The 26,672-nt window shown below is 36.5% G+C and overlaps 1 protein-coding gene across 2 annotated transcripts; it reads right to left on the reverse strand.

The window, feature by feature from the left end:
- Positions 1-1,307: 1,307 nt before the first annotated feature.
- Positions 1,308-14,315, reverse strand: LOC311288859 (uncharacterized protein). 2 transcript variants are annotated; one of them, XR_014627029.1, is made up of 4 exons: positions 14,261-14,315; positions 10,164-10,298; positions 3,596-5,486; positions 1,308-3,325 (listed from the first exon to the last, which is right to left on the reverse strand). XR_014627029.1 is itself a non-coding variant. In XM_084406476.1 (3 exons), the coding sequence occupies exons 2-3, from the start codon at positions 10,246-10,248 to the stop codon at positions 4,390-4,392; spliced, it is 1,182 nt and encodes a 393-aa protein (XP_084262602.1). In that variant the 5' UTR covers positions 10,249-10,298; positions 14,261-14,315; the 3' UTR covers positions 3,495-4,389. The 2 variants fall into 2 exon arrangements, 1 of the variants encoding a protein (XP_084262602.1); XM_084406476.1 differs by lacking the exon at positions 1,308-3,325 and having other exon boundaries at positions 3,495-5,486.
- Between the last annotated feature and the right edge of the window lie 12,357 nt (positions 14,316-26,672).

Genomic DNA, 26,672 nt, shown 5'->3' on the forward strand with positions numbered 1-26,672 from the left:
CAGTTTGTACACTGTACATTTGAAGTAGCCGTTACATGTTTTGCCCAACATGACCTCAGTCATCATCAGACTGAAGCACAATCGCCTCTGCAGGTGATATTTTCAATTTGCACATTGAATTTTGCTACATTCATTGCGGGACATTTCATGAAAATGCTATCGTAAGTGTCTTAACTGTGAGTGTAAATGCAATTAAGAAAAATAACATTTAAATGATCATTTTGCTACAGTTTTTGCTTGAACATGTTAAACATATCTAATCATTTCTGTAATACATTTTAATTTTGCAACTTATAAAGCGTTAAAATATGTATTAAATTTACATAAACTATTTAAACTAGTGTATGAAATGGCAAATGTAAATTATATGATTAATTTTTTTTGCACCAACGTTGCACAAATGTAATGGAAAATTAAAATTAAAATACAGAAATGCATTGTTATTTTGCATATTACATTGCAAATTGAATATTGTTACCCATATGCTTTCATACCTTCCCCCCTAGGCTACTTCTTGCAATCCTTAAAGATTACTTTTTCAAGATTCACAAAGATTTGTTTTCGATTTGTCTTTTCAATATGCACACCTGTAAATAAAAGTGTAGCCTAATCAACATTACAGTACTGATTGAAGTAGTTGTTCATTTCATGCTATGGAGTAGGCTAACAAATGTAATGGCACTATATGTCAAACATATTTTTCATCCAGGTTCACAGGGCAATCATGGTCAAAAATAGGCAACTTAGTTTTATTTCAGTCTTGAGTTTGCTTTTGCATTGCAATATCTTAAGTGTTCCTTCCCAAATAAAAGACTTAAGAATGTCACAAAACCAAATCAGTGTAAGTTATAACCGGGTACAGGGTACATTTGTTCAGGTTTATTTGCTGTTGCAGTGCTCTAGATTCACAGAATGATAACAAAAAAAAAAGAAAGTTTAAAGTCTCACAAGATACAAATATCCACAAGGGAGAGTAACACTGGGAAAGTTCTGTAGCCCTTTCCAGGGGAAAAGAACGCTACAGAAGCCACATCCTGCCGTTAGGGAGGTATTAGGGCTGGGCGATATGACCAAAATATCATATCCCAATAACGATATATAAATCACGATTTAGTACCTTTTCTGTAAATTCAATCAATTAATAATTTATGTATATATATATATATATATATATATATATATATATATATATATATATATATATTTACCACATGAAAAAGACTATTTCTTTAAAGTATTTACTCAAATATGTAGCCTAGTCAATTCATATGTGATTATATTTCTTCCTTTATTTAGAACTTCTGGGCAAATGTTTGATTAAGAATGTAGAAATATAAAATATAAATGAAATATAAAACACTTTTTAAAAACAAATGATTACAGGCCCAACATATACAAAATATTGCTATATAAAAGGCAAATGTAAACATTGTACTTTCAAGTTTAAAATGTAGCAGCAATCAGGGCTCCGAACCTGTTCAATGAACGAAAACAAATGAATGAAAATTTGACAGGAACATAACTAGAAATGGAAACAAAATCAAATTTTATCGTTCTGTTCAATATTTTAATTTGCCAGTCAACCAATCACAAATTCAAATAGTACAAATTCTTCAAATGTGATATTGATGCATATCCAACGTGAGTGAAATGCCCACGCTCAGCTGTCATCATAGGTAAGTCGCAATGGCAATGCGCTGGCATTAGTTTTTCCAAGGATAAATGTCACCAACTGTCAAACAATTAGGCCTACATTTCAGCAGAATAAAACTAAATATATACAACTAATATAAAGGCCTATATGCAAAATATAGGCTATTTCACTTAAATAATTACAGTTTAACAAAACTAAATGAAAATTTTTGCTGAGCTTCGGTTCTTTGTGATGGGGTACAAAGCTCACGGAAAGGAAACCGAGACGTCAGAAAACGGCATCGTGCTTGTTTTCTGTATTTTACGAAAGCTTTAACGTTTTAAAAATTTCTTCGGAGTAACAGGTTCCTTAGAACTTCAGAAGGACAAACATTCCAGTGATTGCGTCTGCACCTCAATTCACCGCACATTCTAGCATTGCTAACTTGACATCGCAGCATGTTCATTGTCAAAATAAAATAGTCAACCAAACATATAGAAAGTTAACTAAACCATGTCCATGCTACAAAGATAGCCCCTCGTTTAGGAACTAGCTCCTCGGTTTGTCTTGGCTGGTCCTTCTCTTGCTTGGAGCCACCCGGTTCTGTCTCCCCTTCATTCATGCTGTTATTCACATTTCTGCCTGCATCCCCATGGTGGTGTGTAAGATTGCAGTCATCCAAATGATGAGAAAGGTTTGCCGTAAACAATGTATTTTGCGACACCACGATATAAACGATAGAGCATGATATGAAACGATAGACTTTTTATTTCGTCCATTCGATATAGATCGTGATATCGCACAGCCCTAGGAGGTATCATGTGGAAGTTACACATATGGACTGGCTGTTCAGGGCAGTACAACATATGGAATGTCACTGAGGCCAGATTATCCAGCCTATAGCAGGGGGGAGACACACCGGTCAGAGATGGCAGAGCGGACTCTGCCAAAGGGAAAGACACGGGCTCGCCGTAGAGAGCCGTACCGTGGAAGAATACACATATGGGGTCGCCTTAGGGATCACAACATATGGGACCCAGCCTAGCACATGTTCCACTAATGTAGACGAGTGTTAGGCCTGGCACCGGAAGCTCCGCTACATCCAACTTGACAAATCTACATCTCAATGACTACCTTCTGTCACATGCTCAGTTTGTGGACTTCAGGCAGTGACTGGACACCAAATTAGATGATGTACTTTAACTTTGTCCAAAGCTGAACAATTAGCCCTGATTCACTATATCAATATTAAGTAAACAATTAAATTAAGATAATCTGATTGATTTTAAGTGATGTCCACCAGTTACTTTAATGACTGCTGTTTATTTTACATTGTAGTTTTATTTACAGAATATTCTAATATTGAAGAATTAATATTGAAGAAACTTGTGCTTTTGTTTTTTTTATCCAGATACAATCATCTTCTGCCATTTGATGATGCCAGAGAACAGGACCGCCTGGGTGAAGAGTTCTTTGATTTTCAAATGTTAGAAGACACTGATATCCCAGAAAAGGTCTGGAAAACTACCCTGGTCAAGGTGGACGGGGAAAAGGAATTCCACCAAATGGATGTCATATGGGCACACTTGAGTGCCATGAAGAGCCATTTAACAGGTGCACCCAGGTTCCAAAGACTTGCAAAAGTGGCACAGCTTGTGCTCTGCCTTCCACATTCTTCTCTGCGATAGGTTCCTAAACTGAGACAAGAAATAAACTGTCACTAGAGGGTACATTGTCCTCTGTAAGGTGCAAAAAGATGACAGAAATGGACCCATGCTACACATATGAGCCACCACTGCAGATGATTAAAAACTAAGTCTGCAGCCTCTGCATTCAGCAAAGAGCATTCAGCACAATAGACTATAGAAATGTCAGAAAAATTTATTTTGTATTTAGTTAAAAATAAAAGCATAAATTGCTTCTTTACATTAACTGTTTTTCTAACTGTTACGATTGTACCACCTAAAAAGGTAGCTGATTCATACATCTCACTCCAGCCATGAAGCCAACATTGGCAACCCTGTAACAAACATGTATTCATTACTTCAATGAGCTCATTGTTTCTGCCTTAAATTATTACTGTTTAAAATAATACATTGTTAGCTAAGTGTGTGATTTGTCTATGTACATTTCTGAAATGCATAACTTAGACAGTCACCTCTGATAACAGATTACTCTAAATTGTAATGTAGACGCATACATTTTCTGTAAAGCTGCTTTGAAACAATATGTATTGTGAAAAGCACTATACAAATAATTGTGAAATATGAAAAATTGGGTACATTTAGCAATATGGTGAACGTGATTTCACCAAGTACCACATCTCTGAAGTATATTCCCATTCATATTTAAAAATGTTAGCACACCAGTGACTAGGAACATGAAATTGTCTAGCTTTGACTTTTTGTTTCACAGGAATATGAATATGAGGAAACACAAAGGCCAAATTCCCTTAATGTTAATTAACATGAGTTCATGTTCAAGTAGCTATTAGTTCATTAATAAAAAATTAGGCAAAGTATAAAGAACTAAACGATGCAAATAAAAAACATGTTCAAGCTTTGTAGGAGCCATTTTAAACTGCAGAGCCATTTAAATCTCTTCCCACACAAAGAACACAAATAGGGTCTCAAATCTGTGACTTTTCAGGTGTAGCTGAAAGTGTAATGGCTAAAGATTTTTTTATTAAATTGATCACAATTAAATTGCCTTCCTCCAGAGTGAATGAGCATGTGATGTTTGGAATTGCTCCTTTTCTAAACCTCGTCACACTCTGAACACTGCAATTTTTTTCCAGAATGACTTTGCAAATGATTTTTCAAGTCTCTTTGATATATGAAACTCTTTTCACACTGAAGACATGTAAAAGGCTTCTCTCCAGTGTGAAGTCTTGTGTGAGTCTTGAGGTTTCCTTTAAGTGTGAAACTCTTTCCACAGTGATGACACATGAAAGGCTTCTGTCCAATGTGAGTTATTACGTGCTTCTTAAGCTGTTTCCTGTCTGTGAAATTCTGTCCACACTGATGACATATAAAACGGTTATCTCTTAAGTGAATCCTCACGTGTTTATTAAGGGTTACTTTTTGTCTGAAACTCTTTCCACACTGATCACATGTATAAGGCCTCTCTCCAGTGTGAATTCTCATGTGATACCCAAGATATCCTTTTTGTGAGAAGCTCTTCTCACACAGTTTGCAGTTGTAAGGCTTCTCTCCAGTGTGAACTCTCAAGTGGGAATCAAATGATTTTTTACATGTAAAAATCATTCCACACTGAGGGCATGTCAAAATGTTCTCTCTTGAGTGAATTCTCATGTGGGAATTAAGGGTTACTTTACGTGTAAAACTCTTTCCACACTGGTCACATGTGAAAGGCTTCTCTCCTGTATGAATGTTCATGTGACACCTAAAGCTTGGTTCTGCAATAAAACTATTTCCACACAGTTTGCAGGTGTAAGGCTTTTCTCCGGTATGAGTTTTTATGTGGTATTTAAGGGCTCCACTTTGAGTGAAACTCTTTCCACAATGTTGACAGGTGAAAGGCTTCTCTCCAGTGTGAAGTCTCATGTGAACTTTAAGGCTTCCATTTTCAGCGAAACTTTTTCCACATTGTTGGCAGGTGTAAGGCTTTTCTCCATTGTGAACTCTCATGTGGACTTTAAGCTTTTCATGGTGACTGAAACTCTTTCCACACTGAAAGCAGGTGAAAAAACTTCTAGGTACTTTCCTTCTAACGTTTTTTTGAGAGGAAGTATTTTCAGTCTGTGAGCCACTACGATATTTTTCTCCAGTTATCAAATCATGATCTTTCATTTCATTCAGTACTTTACTCTCCTTTTTCAGTGCCATCAGATCTACAGCAGAAAAAGATAAATACAAGTTAAATCATGTTTAATTGCACAAAGCCAAAGACATCAACACATTTAGACCTTTAAAGCATCAAAACCAACAAAATATATGCTAGATCCCCAAAGGTAATGCACCTAGTTAACAGAACGGCAAACAAATTTTCTCATTTAATTGCCTGCTGGTGCTATGGAAGCTTGTTTACGCCACTGAATAAAAAATAGAAAAGGTAATTGCACATTTTTATGTCACAATTCTGTCAGAATTGTATGATACAAATTCACAATTGCGAGTTATAAAGTCAGAATTGAGATGTACTAGGGCTGGGGTAAACGATTAGCCTATTAATTAAACGATTAGTCGGGAGATTATTTTATCGATTAGTCAACTAATCTAACGACTAATTGGAATTAATTATCCTGTCTGTTATTCGCATATCTCTCGAACCGTTTGTCCAATGGATTTCAAACTTGACAGGTGTCTTGCTACGGGCACGAGTAAGTGCAGTGCCAAGTTTGACGTTGTTTGGATGAGAAATGCAAAAGATATCGGTAAATATATCGGTAAAAGAAGCACTTAGAAGGTTGTGGTTTAAAAATAAACATTCTGACATTAACCCTTTCGCACGTACGATCACACCGGTGTGATCAGTCTAGGCTGGTCCCTGGAGCATACGATCACACCGGTGTGATTAGAACGGTCAGTGCATCACGTGATCAACTGCTAAATTCAAATGTGCTTTCGCGCAGTGTTTTCAACCACATAATGTTTATTTTAGGTTTCAGACATAAGTAATAAAAAAAACAATACATTTAGAGTTTGTAAAATACACACTGATGTCAAAGGAAGAGGCAATAATAATCCTTTCCATTATAATTAGACGTTTTATTCATATCAGATACACATTGTGTAAGTAACTTTAAAGTTTACTCTATTCTTCTCCCAGTTCACCAGCCACTTACTTTTATGTATTTCGGGAGAAGTGGATGAATTCACGTGTTGTAAATCCAACAGATCCGATTCTCTGAACTGCGTCTGCGGCACAAACTAACATGGCGGCGCCCATCGTGCATACAGCTCAACTAACGCGATCATTATAAAGGTGTTTAAACAACAAAACACTTCCACTTGCATATATTTGACAATCGGAAAATCAGATATTTCATGCCATATCTAACAAATTTGTGAATAATTTGAATAAAAAAGGAAAAATGACATAAAAGCAGATCATCATTCATTCAGCTCTGTTGTTGCTGCGGTATGTCACGTGACAAGCAATGACGCGTCACCATGGAAACCATAAAGTGACACATTCTAAATTCAGGGTCAGCCAGAATATTTTAAACTTAAGTGTGAAAGGGTTAAGAGGGTTGTATCAGTCAAAGAAGCCCCAAGAAGGTTGTGGTTTAAAAATAAACATTCTGACATAAACACTCTGTCCGCTATAATGTTTACTTCTGAATATTATAGTATAAACGTGATAAATCCATTTTGATTAATTGGAGTAAAAAATTTGTTTTCTTTACCAAGAAAGTGGCAAGATGAAAACCACTATTTTCTGTTTCAAACTTTCACATAGCATCTTTAGGTTATAATAACATACAAATTCAAATCCAGATTTTGATTTTCAAATATTTATTATAAAAACTGATTATTTTCCCCCAAAAATGCAATACATTCATGACACTTTTTTTTCAAAATGCAATTAATCCATTGAATCAATATAAAAGTTATTTTTCATATTGAAACTGTTGAAAATACACAACAAAGTAAGTTGATCCACATATGACAGCATCTGAAATCGGTCAATACTAATCTTATATACAGGCACGTACTGGACTAAACATATATTCAATCAGCCATTGCTAAGAAATACCTCCTGAATTTTTTTGACGGAAAAAAACTAGGATGCCAGGTGTATTCAAAGTGCCGCCGTTCCTGTTTACAATGCGTGGAATAGTGCGCTGTGATTGGTTGAGCGGATTTATCGCATTCTGCAGAGAAAGGAGACTGGTGTTTGTAGCAGTTTGGAAAGAAAGGGAGAAAACATTACAGAATAACACGGCGGATATCGCATTTCAAGTAAGATTAAAAATTGACTTTTCAATACTGATTTTTGCGGGAACTCATTTTGTTGAAAAATGGCGTTTAACGCGTTTTGGAACGAAACTCTTCATTTTATTCATGACCAATGATAATTAATTAATGACTAATTGGCCAATTTAATCCATTCTACAATGTTTCGGTCTCCCACGTGTGTGTGGCGAGCTCTACCTCCGGGAACAGTGCAAAAATAATAATAATAAATAAATAAATAAATAAATGAAGTGTCGACGCAAAATTATGACGTCAACGTAATTTTGACGTCGAAACGTCGACGTCATCGACGCACCGTTACAGCACTAAGATGTACTGTAAATTCGCAATTGTAAGAAAATGTCAGATTGTAAGAAAAATTGTTTTAAAGGCCCGTTCACACCAAGAACGATAACTATAAAGATAACAATAAAGATATAGTTATAAAAATTGTTCTCCATATTTAAGAATAGCTGAGTTCACACATCACAACTATAACGATAAAGATATTAGGAACGATATCGTTGAGATCACTTTCAGAATGATTTTTCACTGACAGTCAATCATAATCCACTCGAATATAAAGGGCTCGCGCATTTAAAATGGCAGACGACATTGTGGTGAAGTTAACTGACGAGGTACAGAAAAATCCACCACTGTTTGACAAGTCAAGCCCCTTTTCAAGAAAATGGACATGGAAAACAATTGTTCATACTCTGAATAAATGTTGAGAAGTATTACCTCAAGTACCCAGCGCTCGTTTCAACAACATTTTCTTGTTTCCTTTGAAGTTGCGGTGGAAAAGACTAGGTGTTGTTTTTATTAAGAGTCGCAATTATCTTTTACTTTTTTTTTATTACGTGGCGGAAACAAGCTTTAATTTGCATTAAAGGGGTCATATAATGGTACATGCACTTTTACAAGTTGATTGTACTGAAGTGTGTTGGCAGTCATATAATGATAAAAATCCATCCAGTGGTTTTTTTTTTTTAAATCTCCTTATTTTCCCGTCTCAAATCGAGCCGTCTGACCGTGTGATGTCACACGGTCGGACACCCCTCCCACGATTGTTAATTGACAGCAGCGTTTCAACACAGACCCGCCCTGAGCGAGCTGTCATCATAGTCCGCATTGTTGATACGCTGGAGCAGAATGGCGTCTAAGCGATTGTGGTGTTCTGTTGTTGGGTGTAATAATGAACACAGCAGTCATTTTGATGTTCCTAAATCTGAACCGCTGAAGACGCAGTGGCTGAGTTTTGTTTTCGAAGGGAATATTCCCCACGATCAACGTCAATGCTTTCATGTTTGCGCAAATCATTTCTCACCAGACTGCTTTATAAACGAGGGTCAGTATGAAGCTGGTTTTGCTAAGAAACATTCCTGCCGTGACATCATGTCAGTGCTTCAGCCCTGACAGTTGTACCTAACACTGCATAGATAACGTTACGCATCACTGACAAGCCTACATTTCCCGAAAAAAAGTTTTTCATGACCATTAGCTGTAACATCAATCTGTCAATTAACTAGCGTATACATTAGTAAACACATAGCGTTCGTACCTCACTACTCTACCCTGCCAGTACATACAAAGATAGATCAAAGTGACATTACGTTAACCAACCATTCATAAACGTCCTGTTCGAGCCTTAATTGTCTAACTTTTTCGGGGCCGTCATCTTGTTACGGGTCCGACTCCGGTTCAAATTGATACAGTTGCACAGATGTTTCCTCAGAGACTCCCGCTGCCATTCTTTCTCCAAAATATACCCTCAACTGTTGTTAAGGCAACACTCCACGTGTGTTGTGTCAAAACGCCCCACAGAACAGAGGGGCGGGGTGAGCAAAGCTCATTATCTTGCACTTAAATGGCGTGCTGAAAACAGAGCTGTTTTTGACCAGGTAAAATTAGTGTTTTCTTACAATATTAACGAGAATTTTTAATTAAAGTATATTACAAACTTTTCATTTAGACGCTAAAGAATCATATTAACTTGTACAAAAATGGCATTATATGACCCTTTTAAGAGGAAAAAGCTGTCCATAACGCTCCTAAGGCAAGTCTCAATCCTGTATGATGTAGCCTACTGTGTCCACTATTTTGATGTATGACTTCCTGGCAGATCCATAAACTATACTCCTATAGTCCATTTTTGAATTAATAATTGTCCTATAAAGTCTCAACAGTGTGATCGCGATTAGTGATTTGTGAGATCGCGATGAACTGACAAAGAGACAGCGTTTTAGTGATTGTAAAGTGCTTGGCTCGCTAACAAGGCTTCAGCCTGTATAATCCATTGAATAAAACTATAGTTTTTCATGCTGATAAGAGGACCGATGGCCAAATTTGTGCACTTAAACTTCATTTCTGTGGTTGTGTTGTTCAATAAATCACTTGTATCACTTCTTATTACTTAACTTTTAGATTTTATGAGATGAAAAAAAAAAAGGAAAAGAAAAGGAAATCGGCCAAACATATCGGCAAAAAAATAAAATACATCGGCATCATATATCGCCCAGAGAAAAACCCATATCAGTCGACCTCTAGTCAGGAAGGGCTTACCGATTTGATAAGAAATGACTGAGTTCAGTTTTGAAAATGAAACCCACCTGTTTGGTCATGAGTATCTTCTTGTTTCACTCTTAATGTTTCTTCAATCTTCATGTCTTCACTCTCCTCTTTAATCAACGCCATCTTTATAATGTGGATCTCTGGAGTTTTTCTGTGTGTTTGGAAACTCTGTCCTGTTTAAGATGAGAATAATTAACAGAAAGAAATACAAATCCAAACTAAATCACTGGGTGAGTCTCAATCAGCTCTTTAGTTTAGTAGTCAGTATCAGATTTCATTATTTTCAATTTCATGATGACTTTAATGCCCTTCCATGGCCTAATTAATAGGGTTGACTTGATAGCACTTTTTTATGTCTGATAACAGTACTGCAAGCTTGAGTATCTGCTGGCATCTATACTAGTTCTATTCCATCTTTTCTCCCCTTTAAAACAACAAATATGTTAATAATACATTTGTTTGGATGCCCTTTGCGTAACCTAACCATTCCTAACAAACTTAAATATGGAAAACCTAATATTCTACTTCCCCAAAAGGAAATCAAACATTACTCTTTAAAAAAAATCTAAGATTTACTCTTTTAATTCCTTTTATAACTGTTTAAATTTTTCCTAGCTTTTATTTTGTGGTTATTTTAATTCTTTTCAGTGTAAAGCACTTTGAATTGCCATGGTGTATGAAATGTGCTATATAAATAAACTTGCCTTTTTATTTAGACTTCTTCTCTCAAACAGAACATTTGGCAGCATTTTTGACTGGTCAGAGATAGGGGTGGGCAATATACCAGTAGAAATTTGTCAACCGGTAGAGATTTAGGACTATCGTCTCTAATCACGGTTATGCTCATGCGATGTTGCTGTGCTGCGCGGTCACGAAAGCTCATCGTTTGCATGCGTTTTTAAGCATTATACATACATTTATTTATCATGCTGCCCAGCTTATTTTCACGCAACCTTACATAAACCTCACTGTCCGCTTCAGATATGTCTGCATCAGGTCAGTAACTAGAGTTGGCATTTTTTTCCCCCAGTTGTCTGTTTTTCCTATGTGGAGTAGCATCAAATTAATGAGAGTATAAATCCTTTAGTTTTAACATGCTCATGTGAATAGCCTTTATACAGTAGTTCTGTTGTGTTTGTTTTATGTTTGTTCTGAGAATAGACATGACTTTTTCCTCACTGGAATTCCTACACAACTTGCAATTTTCTAAAACAACATTCGGAGACAATTTATACTACATTAAGGCAATTCTAAGATGGCATTCTATGCATTTGTCGTATAAAGTCTGTCAATCATTATTAGAGCATCACTCTCAGGCTGAAAAACGCAAGTGTGTCGGATGTGTTCAACGATTAGAATATAAAGCTTACAAAACGCTTATCGTAAACTAGCGCTAAGACCCAGAATCTGCCCTACCTAAATTTACGGCCAGGAGCAGCTACTGCCTAGCAATACTGAGTATCCAGATTGTACAAAGAAACCTACTCCTGAATCTTTCTGTGTGCCTGCAAACTGCACTTGATGTGCGAGCTACTGTCTGTGTGCGTTATGATCAGCACATTAGAGGGCGATTAACAAATGGCGTCAGTTATTTCTTAGTCTTAGTATAGTCCATCTTCTTGAATCCTTTTCAAATGTGTTGCATTTGTAAATGCTTGTGTTATCGACACATGCTTTGTGGAGGCACTTTTATGCTGGGAGCATGTCAGTCTCTCTCTTTTTTTGAGCCATGCACTGTGATGACAGTAAGATTCACAGAAAGATTCAGGAGCAGTTTGTTTGAGTTCTCCTCTGTGTTGCTTCCGTGCCACTTACTAGATGGGGAAGAATCTCGCGACTCATTTTCTGTATGCATTTTCATCCCAGATGACCTACGATTTGGGCTTTCGCACTGGAGGAACCATTTCACAGTTCCTAGATCTAATGGCAGAAGTACCCAGATTTTGGCCTGTTCGCACCGCAGGAACTAGGAACGATTTTAGTTCTAGGAACTCCTTTTGGAGGAACTAATTTAGCTCCTACTTCAGAGTCGGGTCTAAACTAGCACTATAGGAACTACCAGTGACGTTAGTGTACGCTGATTGGCCGAACGCACGTAAATGTTTTTTAAAAACAGCAACCGCAATTAAAAAAAAAAAAAAAAAAAAACTGTGAACACAGATTATAGCCTATATCTTTACTCCAGAAACTAACTCTACGAACATGGAAAACAATGATAGATGAGCCTCTTAACATTTACGCTGAGGAGAAAATACAAACGCAACTTTGAGGAAACCAAGCAAAACATGATTATGTATTTCTGCTCAGCTAGCAGCACAGGACATCAACCACATGGCAAATGCTAATACTTTTTCATATACCATCTACTTTCTTTTTATAATAGTTCTATCTATTAATGTATTAGACAGGAGTGTTAGACAGATCATAAACTAATGAAGATGAACAATGGGAGCACTGTGTGCTCAGGCTCTGGCATTCTCAGCGCCATCAAAATAAAAGTCACAACAATAAACTCAGCTTATGTCACTTCAGAGTTCCTACTGGCGGTGCGAATGCAACCAGAAAACGTTCCTAGGGGAACCATTAGTTCTCGGGGAACCACCCTGGTGGCTAGTTCATATAACCAAGTTTCTAAAACCCCTTATAATTGCCACCATCTAATAAATACAGCTTAAGAACACCTAAATCAGTATCGAAGCTGTGTTCGGAATCCTCACAACTCCTACTATTGCAGTATGCAATGTGTAAACTGTAAATAGTATGTGAATTTTCTGTATGCATGGAATTCTGCACGGATCACTAATACATTTGCTGAATTCTGATGTATGCATCTGATGAGTGCGGTGTGAGTGAACATGGAGGCAGGGAATAATTTAAAATGTAGCCTTACACTGGTACATATGTTACTGTACACAGCACAAACTAGCATTGTTTCCAAAAACACTATTGTACTTTAATCTCTATGGCACGTTTGATCAAGCTTTACAGTGATGAACAGAAAAAATGATGATTTAGTAATGCAAACAGAGTTCAATGCTTCAAAAGAGCTCTAACAAAAAAACAGTATCATTGTTCAGCAAGTCCTTTTAGTGTTGATTCAAATACATTCAATAACTGTGTAAAGTTACTCAATTAGGAAATGAGTTCAATTCATATCAATAACTTATTTATGCTAACAAAATACCTAATATATAGCCTAGGGGATAATCTACCATAAATCCTAAGAGAATTAGCCTATTTGTGGTGTTTTGTAAAACCCAGCTATAATGAGTTATTTTTACCCTTGTATGACTGAAGTATTCTACACAGTAAAAACTGGTAGGTGTTTATGTAAGGATTGTTACTTGAACCTTTAAAATTAGCCCGCCAAATGTAAATTGATTCAAACATGATAATTAGGCCATATTTTTGACTTGAGTTAAACCAGTTAATTTACGTTACCACATTAAGTACATTTTTATGGTATTTTTTATTTGATTTTTCAGTGTACATTTTTTGTTGAGCAAAATAAAATCGAATTAATTAAAAGTAAAAACATTTATTTTCACAGAATCACCTTGACTTAACACCAACCAACACTTTTTTTTTTATTGGTTAGATCAAGACCATCGAGGGTAGTCGAAAGGTACGACATTTTCACTCAGGTTTGAAAGAGTGGTTGGCACATTTATTTGTAAGGTAACAGTCTGGACAGCTGTGCTGAATTAATGTTCAATGTCGGTCATGTGACAACACTGTAGCAATCTACCTTAAAAAAAATTGTATACTATTTCACACACTATTCCTACTAAATAAATAGTAAATAGTTCTGGGCAGTAAGTTAGTGTGGGATTTTGAAAACAGCCTGTGTTTATGTCACAGCTGTGTCGTCAGCGATTCGAAACAGTCCTGAAGTTAAACAATCTCCTTTTCTCACATTACTGCTCGCCAGAGCCTGGATTTGTGAATATGATTCACGATATAGAGAACGAAATGACACGCACCTTTTCTGTTACTTCAGATACTCACAAAAATAAAACATCCCTTAATGTTAGATAAAGCAGTACAACATTACATTCAATAATACTTCATTATTTTACATTGATATAAAACAGTTTGCATTTATTTAAACGCCTTAAATGCTTAAAACACAAACCTTTTTTCTGTCAACAGATGCAGGAGCGCGACGCATCCTTATGACGTCGCACCACATGACCAAAATAAAAGTCCTGTCAACACACTGCTCTGTCTTAAATCACAAAACCTTACAGAAATTTACATACACATATAATATTAAGAACCAATAATGAAAGATTGTGAGATTTTGTTTAAAAGTCAAAACTGTAATGTTTGGGTGCAGAAACCATTTATACATTAGTCCTACCTATATTAAAATGCAAATAGTGATAAATGGGGTTTACGTGTTAAAGTTCAGAAAGCAGAGTTCATACATGTGTCAAATGAAACGACTAAGTGTGAGTGTATATTTTCTAATATAAAAATGTGGACATAAAAAGTTAGTCTGAAGTCTAAAAATACTTGCAAATAGATGTAAATATGTCTGAAATGACGATCTTCCAAGAATCAGAAGTAAATAAATAAAATAAGCTATGAAACTGTTAGGTAATGTTATTCATTTGATACCAAAAAGTATTGATAATAAGTTCAGTCTAATGTGGAGTATTTCTCAGATTTTGTTTTTGTTTTTTTTGTGAAATAAATGTAGTAATTTAAGTCTACAATATCAGTTTGTGTGAGTTGCTAAAGGACATAGGCTTAATTTTGAGTTTGGGGGACATAAAAGCAGAGCCTTCCACACACACACACACACACACACACACACACACACACACACACACACACACACACACACACACACACACACACACACTGCCGTTCAAATGTTCGGGATCGGTATGTTTTTTTTAAGGTTTTTAAAAGAAGTCTCTTGGGCTTACCAAGGCTGCACTTTTAAATTAAAAATACAAAACAAACAGTCATATTGTGAAATATTATTACAATTTAAAATAACTGTTTTTTTATTTGAATATATTTTAAAATGTTTTTTTTTTTTTTTTCTGTGTTGGCAGAGCTGAATTTTCTGCATTATTACTCCAGTCTTCAGTGTCACATGATCCTTCAGAAAAAAATTTAATATGCTAATTTGCTATAAAAAAAAAAAAAACAAAAAAAAAAACATTTATTGTTGAAATGTTGAAAACAGTTGTGTACAATTTTTGCCAGGATAAGAAGTTAAATAAGAATAAGAAGTTCAAAAGAAGGGTATTTATTTGAAACGGAAAGAATTGTAAAATTATGAATGTCTTTACTGTCACTTTAGATCAATTTAATGCATCCTTGCTGAATAAAATTATTAATATATTTTTTGAATGGTATTGTATAATGTGCAGGGCTGGTGGCAGGGGCGATTCCAGGATTTTTTCAACTGGGGGGCACAAGAGGGGCCACAATTAATACAAAGGGGTCATTCGTATGTTGTGTATTCGTATGTAGAACTCTATCCAAATCATTTAAAGGTCAGTAAGCTTTAAAATCAGCAATAAACAGTGATACCTTATTATATTTTAAAGGTCCTGTTTTTCCTGTGTTTTTGAAGCTTTGATTGTGTTTACAGTGTGCAATATAACATGTGTTCATGTTTCGCGTGTAAAAAAACACAGTATTTTTCACACAATTTACTTATCTGTATACTGCTGTTTTCACTGTCCTAAAAACGGGCTGATAACTTCCTTGTTCTATGAAGTCCCTCCTTCAGAAATACGTAACGAGTTCTGATTGTGCCAGCGGTTCCTGTGTTGTGATTCGACAGCAGCTTAGCGCACGTTGCCCGGAAAGGTCACGCCTCTTACCATAACGTGGAGATGCATGCGCTCAGTGTTATTATATGAAAATAACAGCGTCTCGACGACATGGCGACAAACCATAGACTGTAAAAAATAGCGACAAAACACACTCTACAAACGCAACTCTTCCTCTTCTCCGTGGGAGACCACGCCAAAAATAATAAAACTCAACATTAAGTTATATAAACTTTACATAAATCTTCACAATCTTACATGTTGCCCAATACATGGGAAAAACAAAAAGACCAGGTTTCAAAAAAATAATAGAACAGCCTTATTAATATAAATCCAGAATTGTATTCATATAATAAATATACAATGAATTAATACATATAAATTTAATATAAATTATATAATAATAATTATAAAAAATATATATTTTCGGGCCCTATCATACACTCGGCGCAATGCAGTGCCAGGCAAGTGTTTTTTGCTAGTTTCAGTCGGACGTAGTTATCATTTTACATCCTGCGCCACGTTTGTGGCTTATAGGTATTTGTATATGGTTTATTTAAAAAAAAAAAAAAAAACATTCTGCGATTTTTATGGTTGCTAGCTGCTAAAATGTTTTACAAACTCATCCATATTTAATGATTTTGCCCATCCTGATTCAATGCTCAAAACTCCTAGATGGCTCAGTCTCTCATCCCCCATTGTTGTTCTGATATGGTATGTTCACACGCAGCACTACTTACAGGTGTTACAATGGCTATCTTACACAGCCTGTAAAGCTCATGAAACACATCCTAAAGGGTTCCAGAAATACCACAAATTCAATGAGAGAAAGCATTCGTTTTTTCCCTTTCATTTCCAAAACCCTTTTTGTCTGATACAGCTCATGCTTCAAATCTTCAATATTTGATAATATATCTTGCAAAAAAGTGCTGCTTTTAGGGTGGAGTGCTTGGATTCCATGCATCATTTTTCAATTTCTCTTAGAGAATCTCCTTTGTAGCTCATTCATGAATGAGTCAATCACTGGACAGAATATATACCTTTTAAAGGTAATTACGGATCCACACAATCTACAAGCTTTTTCAAAACTGACGTGGCACTTTACAGCCATTTCCTCCACCTCTTTCCACATGTCCTCAAAAAAGTTAGCATCCCTGTCCTGCTGCAGTGTGTCAAGCAATGCTTCAACAAAATTAACAGCTGTTGCCAAGTCCATTGAAGGTGACTGGAGCATATCAGACAAAAATTTTGATTGGCCAAGTATTATGTTGAAGGTTGCCAAAAGCCCAATAAAAGTTAGATCAAGTTGTGCTAGATCAGTAGAAAAATGTCGTAAAAAGTGGAAATACCTGAGGGACACTTACAAGAGAGAGAAGTCAGGTTCAGGGGCAGCAGGAGTCATTCAGAGGTGGAAGTATATTTCCATCCTCAACTTCCTGGAGACATACATCACAGACAGGGACACCTCTAGCAATTTCAGACAGAATATGCAATCTGATGACGATGTCAGTGTAGTGGCTCTCCTTGAGTCTGTAGCTGCGTTTCCACCGCAAAATTGTAATTTCGGTGGAAACATGGCTTATGGTAACACCAGTGGAGGTAGTGTAGCATACTACGTGAACCTCGATGTTAAAGTGCTGCTACATCTGTTTTAATTGTGTAATAAGTGCTGCTATATATTGTTTTATGGTGCGTAATTTTAAACACCTTTAACCTTATTTTAATTATTCTCAGGTTAGGTAAAGTAAGTCAAATCTGTCCTAAATAATAAGCATTTGAATTTCCATACTTACAATATTTAGATCACAGAAGACTTCTCCGTGGTCAGTTCAGCTCAATCTTTTGTAAAACAGAGACTTATGGCAGGCCAGCTTCTTAATTTCAATTATATATATTTTTTTATTAAATACAGGTTAACTAGTTTACATTAAAGGTACTAATATATAAAATAAAAATAAAAGTAAATCAAAACCAATTAATTTACAAGCTTTCATCTTCATGAGGCGCAATAGCAAGGCATCTAACAGAGAGGCCGTCCTTGGTGAATCAGCGTCTGGCTGGACATTCCTTTACAGTCCTTTTTAAAGTCCATCAACTTTTTGACATGTTCAGAAATCCCCTCCTGGAAACTCCCTCTGCATACATTCAGTCTTTTACAGCCAATCGTCAAACCCAAGATCTTGAACTGTCATTAGGTCTGGAAACCCCCTTAGGACTTTCGCATATAAAGCTCTTCTTCTTCTGGACCTTTCCTTCATCGCTGTATCTTCTGTATCTCGTCCGCAACACATAGACGGTAATGATTGCATTTTTCTTCTTTCTTTGGCAAAGCTCTTTCTAATACATTTTCAATTTCTCTCTACTCTGTCATATGCTTAATAAATGCTTGCAATATTCAGTGTGGTATGTTTTTCTTTATAAACCATTTTCTCAATAAATGATTTTACAACAACAATTGCTGTGTTTTTCTTTATGAACCATTTTCTCAATATATGGTTACAATGATTATTATTACAAGTGTTTTACATTATATAACACTTTCTTAATAAATTGTTTAACAACAATTTACGGTACCTTTCATTATAAACCACTTTTTAATAGTTACAATTGTGGTTTACTATGACACATAAGTACTTCATATACCAAAAGGCATAATTAGAATAGAATAATTGCATATTTCACAACAATATGTATAAAGAATTGTAGGACCGACATGTTAAATGAAAGGCAGTTGTTATTTTTTCTGTCAATGGGAAGGAATTATTATTATTAATGTCAAAGGAAGGAATTATTATTAGTAGTAGTAGTAGTATACTCTACCTGTATATATATATATATTTTTTTTTAATTAAATTTCTGATTTGTCCCCAACAGACATCAAATGACTCCCCTAATGTGCCGCCACTCTGCATACCTGAAACTTCTCGCCAAACTCTTGGTCCAAAGAGAACGGCTGAGCCAGATATGAATGACTATCAATCCTGCCCTGAATCTTATTAATAACAAGCCAGATGACGAAGAGCATTTTCTTTTAAGTTTAGTTGGGGCAAATTTCAACAGATTTTACATGAAGCAGAATTTAACAATCAGTAAAACATTATCATGCATATATAAACATATAGACACACACACAAATTCACTTTGAAATAGACACAGCAAATTAATACATATGTAACAATCAATAACTTTATTTATTTTTTATATGACAGTTTGATTAATTTATGAATCTATACATGAAAACTGATCAGTAAAATAATTATTAAAAGCATTCATCTCCCAGTCATTTATTTTCCTCTTTTGATTTAGACTACTATTTTATTTTAGTAGTAATAATATGTAGCTTGTTAGTGAAAGGAAATATGCTCATTTTCTAAGGTTATGGGTGGCCTCTTTTGATTCAGTTGGTGGTAGTCCAGATGTTACTGATGGCAGTGGTCCTGATGGTGGTGGTCCACAGGCTGAGATCCTAAATGTGCACTCCACCATCCTCCCCGCACAGGAAAGACGGTAATTGAAAACACGTTTCTCTTTGTCGAGGTGTTTTCCTGGGTCGGGTCGGAGAAGGTGTCTCTTCAGAGGAAAAGCCTAGTCACCCAAAAACACATGTGGCACAGGTAGGAGGTTTTCTGTTCCTGGTAAAGGTGCATCCTCTGGCAGGTCGAGGGTCCCCTGGTGGAGGGCTTTGCCAAAGTTGGAGGCACAGAGAGTCCCACCATCACTGCTTTTCCCGAATGCCACCATCCGGAAAAGGTTCTGGGCATGAACTACTGCTAGGAGAACGATGGAGAACCTCCCTTTGTAATTAAAATGCATGGACCCTGTTGAAGATGGGGCCTGTATTGTAACATGCTTCCCATCGATTGCTCCCAGACAGTTGGGGAAGTTCCATAGCCTATGGAAGTCTTCAGCGATCCTCTTCCAGTGGTGTTGTTCAGGGAAGGGCATGTATTCCTGGACCATGACAGACCAGTTTACCTCACACACTTCTTTTACCACCCTTGCCACTGTGCAGTAAACCACCCTGTAGCTAAAAACTAATGATCCGAATGAGTCTCTTGTTGGTAGATACTTGAAATAAATACAGAAATAACTTGCAAAGGGCCGTTAATTATATTAAATGATAAATGTATTTAGATGTGTAAAATATCTTGTATCACTGAATCATAAATACCCCCCCCCCCCCCCCCAAAAAGTAAATTAGTAAAATAAGCGGTGTCGTACATTTTATGCAGTGATGACTGTAACTTAAGTACATGTACTAGAGTACAATTCTGGGGCACTAGTACTTTATTTGAATTATTTTTTTTTTTTACTTCACTGTATTTAGTTACAAAAGACGGTAACGCTTTAGATTACAGCCCGGAAAATACTGCGTAATTAAAATGAAATTACAGTGTAACTTTCGGTAATTACAGTGTACCTATAAACTACTTACGTGTAAGTATAGGGGAACAATACGTAAAGTCTTGGGAATAAAGGGGTAACAACCAGGAAAATACTGCGTAATTAAAATGAAATTACAGTGTAACTTTCGGTAGGCTAATTACAGTGTACCTATAAAGTACGTACGTGTAAGTATAGGGGAATAATATGTAAAGTTTTGGGAATAAAGAGGTAATAACCAGGAAAATAACAAATTATTTAGGCAAATTATTTAGACTAAGTATTTTAGAATCTTACTTTTGGGAGCAATTTAGCGGAGCAATTTTTGGGAGCAAATTATTTACACTGTAAGTATTCCATGTAGTTACAGGGTAAGTATGACATAGCGGGCTGTAAATTAAAGTGGTGCTTCTTACCCTCTTGTTTCATGTAGTTACAGGGTAAGTATGACATAGCGGGCTGTAAATTAAAGTGGTGCTTCTTACCCTCTTGTTTCATGTAGTTACAGGGTAAGTATGACATAGCGGGCTGTAAATTAAAGTGGTGCTTCTTACCCTCTTGTTTCATGTAGTTACAGGGTAAGTACAATAAAAACACATGTACACACACACAATCTGATATCACTTGGAAAACCTTTATTCGAAAAACAACTTATTTCAAAACAGATTTACAACATATTACACTTCTTATTCTTTATTATTTTTTTTAAATAAACTTTTCATTTCAAATACTAAAGTCCTGACAGAAAGTAGCATGGTAGCATGGCAGCATGTTTTGTCCTTTTTTGTTTCTCTTGCATGGCTTCCTCCTCCTCTTGGTCCTCCTCTTCTTTTTCTATCGTTCCACTGATTAGCCTAATCTTAAGGAGTCTTTTTCTATTCTGTATTATGTATTAAAAGAAAATACAGTACACCCAGAAATGTTGTCATAATTTACTCATCTTTTCGCTACCGACCAACTGTCACCAGCGAGGTCATGAGAGTCGGCTTCATAGGGTCGGCTTGAATGGCTTTGCGTTTGGTGAAGCTTTAAGCGTTCATTGCATTCTCGCGGGAGTTTGATGTGAAACTCGCGCGAGAACTGGTGTCTGTTCTTTTGCATGGTTTGTTTTTCATTATTATTATCTGTTATTGTTTGTATTTTGTTGTGAGCAATAATAAAAACATTAAAAATAATAATAATTAGACATTCGGTTTTTCGGTGCGCTTACGTCACGCTTGACTCAACCCTCTCATGAACGCGCAGGTGACAGTTGGTCGGAAGCGATAGTCTACAGTTTAAATTTTTTTTTATATTTGGTATTTTTCTTACAAACGCTTATCGTTTCACTTCAGAAGACATTGATTCATTCTTTGGGGTCGTATGGATTACTGTAGTTATTGTTGTATGTGCTGTTGTCAACTTTTAGGAACACATGAGCTTGCATAATATGCATTCACAGAGATTATTTATTTTTCTAAAAACTTTTGTTTGTGTTAATCTAAAGAAGGAAATTCGTATACATCTCGGATGACATGAAGGTAAAAGATGAGTAAATGGTGAGGACATTTCTGTACTGTATTTTCTTTTAACACATAATGCAGAATAGCAAGAGACATGTCATGGGATTCCTTCTTAAGATTCATCAGTGGAAAGAAAGAAAAAGAAGAAGAGGAACAAGAGGAGGAGGAAACCAAGTAAGAGAAACAAAGTGCTGAAAATCCGTTTTGAAATAAGTTGTTTTTCAAATAAAGTTTTTCGAGTGATATCAGATTGTGTGTGTGTCCATGTGTTTTTATTGTACTTACCCTGTAACTACATGAAACAAGAGGGTAAGAAGCACCACTTTAATTTACAGCCCGCAATGTCATACTTATCCTGTAACTACATGAAACAAGAGGGTAAGAAGCACCACTTTAATTTACAGCCCGCTATGTCATACTTACCCTGTAACTACATGAAACAAGAGTATATTTACCCAGCATTTAAAAAAAAAAATTGCAATAGTTTTACTTGCCTTGAAACTTAATCAGTGCACCTTTGCAATAAAACAAATTAGCCTACTTTATAAATGCACTGATATGTACCCCATAATTTAAAAAAAGCCTTTATGTATTTTTATACACTATTATTACAAAAAGGTGCAGTGTATGTACTCGCTAAATTGCTCCCAAAAGTAAGATTCTAAAATACTTAGTCTAAATAATTTGCCTAAATAAATTGTTATTTTCCTGGTTGTTACACCTTTATTCACAAAACTTTACATATTATTCCCCTATACTTACACGTACGTACTTTATAGGTACACTGTAATTACCGAAAGTTACACTGTACTTTCATTTTAATTACGCAGTATTTTCCTGGTTGTTACCTTTATTCCCAAGACTTTACATATTATTCCCCTATACTTACACGTAAGTACTTTATAGGTACACTGTAATTACCGAAAATTACACTGTACTTTCATTTTAATTACGCAGTACTTTCCGGTCTGTAATCTAAAGCGTTACCCAAAAGACTTAGCATATTCAGCTTAATAACACAAAATATCACTTAAATAATTTCACCTTTCACCTATGCACATACCACAGACAAATGCAGAAACATTCTTCCGAGGTAATGGCCTCCCGGTAGTTTGTGTCTCTCCTTGTAATAGAAGGTTAAATTTTCTGGAACAACACTTCAAACTGTGTCCTGCTCATCCGAAAATACTCCTTGAAACGGCTACCGTCCAACTTCAGTTCTTGGAACAGCTGGGTGTTTTCAGCCGTCTAAAACCGCTTTTGGACACGCGGCTTAAGGGAGACACATCCTCCACACATAAACAAGTTGTGCTCTTCACCAGTTTTTTCTACTGATGAAGGAAGGAAAGACCTCCATGGCTGCTGTTCTCTCCTCTTCACTCAGTGGGAGGGGGCCAGTTTTAAAGATACTGGACTTGTGATCTAATATTAGGAAATCTTTGCCATATTTTTTATTCAATGTGTAATTTCGTACAAAGTATGTAATGTTTTCCTCAAACAAAGAATTTTCAGAATTTTGGGGAGAGATGTAAACTTTTTTCCATCCCAAAGGGCAGCCAGTGTGGTGACTCTTTTTCGAAAGTTGCGTGTTCTGCAGCTGGTGCGCAATTCCACGCAGCGCATCCGGACAGGCTCTCCTCTGTTAAGGTTTGTATCCTCTTGAGGGCCATTCTGGAGGTTAAAAAAAATTTGGTCATGAAACCATACATCAAGACTGAACATACACACACCACCTCAGAGAGCTGCAAGATTCTGGATAAATTGAGAATAAAGTGTTTCATTTTCTTTTTTCTTTTTCTTTAGAATAGAGATCACAAGAGCACAAATCATTTTTCTTTTTTTTTTGAGATCACAATTCATTTCAGTGACTTAAACCTAAACATTACACTGAAATAGCCAATACAAAATACTAAACAAAATGACATGTAATTTACTAGACTAAATGTTATTTAACTAGACTTAATAATTAGGAATTAAGGCTGCATTTATTTGATCCAAAGTACAGTAAAAACAGTAATAATGTGAAATATTATTACAAAACAAAATAACTGTTCTCCATGTGAATATGGTGAAATGTAATTTATTCCTGTGATTGAAAGCTACATTTTCAACTTCATTATTCCAGTCTTCAGTGTCACATAATCCTTCAGAAATTGTAATATGCTGATTTGATGGTCTATTATGATATATTATTATTGGTGCTGCTCAATCATTAATTCTGCTCCCGAACTTTTGACTGATAGGGTACCTCATAATGAAAAAAAAAACAAATACAACTAATATATCTTCAATTAATTTGCCAGGTTAAAGTTTTTCACAATGTTTTAGATAAAACACAGAAATTACCTCAGGAATACAACACACGCAAACGAAGACCGCAAGGACCTGGACGGAAATGATTCTGGGTGGAGCGATTCTGGAGATGAAAAAACAAATGTGGTCATGAAAACAAACATACATCGAGACTGAACATAGCCACACCTCAGAGAGCAGCAAGATTAATTCTAATGGGCTAGTTGCATATCGACGACATTTTGGATTTCCGGTCTTGCGAGTATGGGCAAGTTTTGCCAAACGCCAGTGCAGAGAGGTGGAGAAATCAAAATATTACCTTCTATATAGGTTTACAGGATTTATAATATTACTTAAAATGCAACTAGGATACTATTATTACTAACATAAATGTTAATTGAGCCAGTTGCATTTGAAACTGACGTATGTTTGAGTGCAGTAAATGAAGGAACTACACTAACTGTTCACAAAATGAAAGATGACTTAAACTCATGGTGTGTACATATAGTGCACAAAGTCTTTTTACCCGATTGTAGCAGGGTGGATTAACTCCACCTATTGGGAGATCGTACGCATGCGTTTAGCTTATTAACTGCCTTGCATTTGAGTATAAAAGAAGTGGACTTTGGCTACCAGTGCTGCGTTCCAGTCCAAAATTGTCATGCCCTTCACTCGCTAACTTCCCTCCGTTTCGTTCACTCGGATGTACGTCATTGCTTACGTTGCATGAGTGCCCATTACTGGCGGAAACTGCAATGGGCTGAATTGGAACGCCCTAAGCCCTTGATCACTTGGAATCAGCTATGGAGTTGATTTATTATTTACATATTTTTTTTCCTTTAAGAATTTGTTTAATGCAGCATCCAAATGTTTATATGTGTGTTTGGGTTGTTTTAAAAAAATATATATATATATATAATTAATATATGATAGAGTTGTTTGTTGTGGTGGTGATTAGATGAGATCAGAGCCATAGAGAGAAAGAGCTGCGACACTCCCATAGACCTCCGTTGTAAAAAATGGCAGCGCTTTTAACTGCCTACTTCCGGGATTTGAAGATCGGATTAGTTATTAGTCATTTGGGCGTTGGACCCCATTCACTTACATTGCTGAGCGTCGAGTTGTTCCAGAGGTAAGTTGCTGAAATATCGACCTCTTTTGAATTGTCAACTGTCTATATTGTATCAGAGGCCCTTTGCGATGCTTATACTGGTCTTCATTTGTACATGCACAGCGTAATTATTTATATTTTATCTTGGTTGTTTCAACCAATTTTCAAGCACTGCCTGCTAGCTAGTTAGCTAGCGCGACTTCGTCAGCTGTGACAGTAAGAGTTCGGTAATGAATCGCTACCACCTTTATAGCAACTTTTATTTAATTACATTTTTTGGGATATACTAACTTTTCATTATGTGACGTGTTGGCTGTACTTAATTTGTATCAGAGCCCATCTTAGATACTCATTTACTGTGAGGAAACTTTGTATTGTAATATCCACACTAGTTTAATGATTGTTCTTCAAAAGTATTATTCAAGGTATTATTCAGTAGTCTTAAAACAAATAGTAGACTACTTGACAGGCTACTCTACAGCAGTGAATCAAGGATGAGCCTAAAACATGGTCATGCATCCAAAATGGTAAGAATTTTTTCTTTACTAAGATTTTTTTTAACAAGAATTTTTAACAAAATAAACACTTTTTTTTTTCAGCCTCATATCAACCAAGGCTGCTGCTGGTGGCGGCAGCTGACGATGGTGACAGCGGCTGCTGTTGGTGGTGAACAGCGGCTGGCGGGTGACGGCGGCGGCTGCTGGTGGTGAGCGGCGGCTGGCAATGGTGGCGGCAGCTGACAATGGTAACAGTGACGGCGGCTGCTGCTGGTGGTGAACAGCGGCTGGCGATGGTGGCTGCTGCTAGCGGTTGCTGCTGGTTGCTGCTGCTGCTGCTCGTGGGGGTGACAGCTGGCGGCAGCTGTTGAAGTAAGTGGAGGCTGCTGCTGGTGGTGACTGGTGCTGGCGACGGCTGCAGGTGATGACTGCTGAAGGAAGAGGAGGTTGGGGGCTGCTGACGGTGGACTGGGAATGGAGATGCCAATTACATCCATGGCAACGAGTAAGGTGCTTGGGAGTCGCCTAGCTGTTATGACCTTCGGTGCAGAAGTCTGTTGGGTCTTCTTTGCCTTCTTACTCTGACTCTTGCTGCCAAGATACCATTTATTTTTTTCCTTCCTCAGCCCTGATGCACTTGGATGCAATCCTTAAGCTCAGTCTGATGTATGTGGAGATGATTTTTTTCTTCAGGTCATGGCATGAGGGAAGGTTGCTGTCCAGTAACATGGCCTCCTGTTCCAGCTGTGCCACTGCATTTGAGGACTCCATGAGGGAATCACTCGTCTTAACACGGAACAGCTGCTCCACGTTCTGAACAAGAGTGAAAACCTCATCAGATGGACGGAAAAGTGCACCCCTTTTAAATTCCTTCAATTCCAGCAGAACAGCGCTTTCATTTTCACCATTGATGACATTTTGTACTAGTGCACACTGACATTTGTCACAAAGTGAGAAGCTGATG

This window comes from Rutilus rutilus, assembly GCF_951802725.1.
Source record: "Rutilus rutilus genome assembly, chromosome: 4".
In the NCBI taxonomy this organism is placed as follows: Eukaryota; Metazoa; Chordata; class Actinopteri; order Cypriniformes; family Leuciscidae; genus Rutilus; species Rutilus rutilus.

Coding starts and splice junctions, on each gene's coding strand:
- LOC311288859 (XM_084406476.1), bottom strand. CDS start 10,248: ATGGCGTTGATTAAAGAGGAGAGTGAAGACATGAAGATTGAAGAAACA. Junction 5,487..10,163: donor AGATACTCATGACCAAACAG/GTGGGTTTCATT, acceptor TTTCTGCTGTAG/ATCTGATGGCACTGAAAAAG.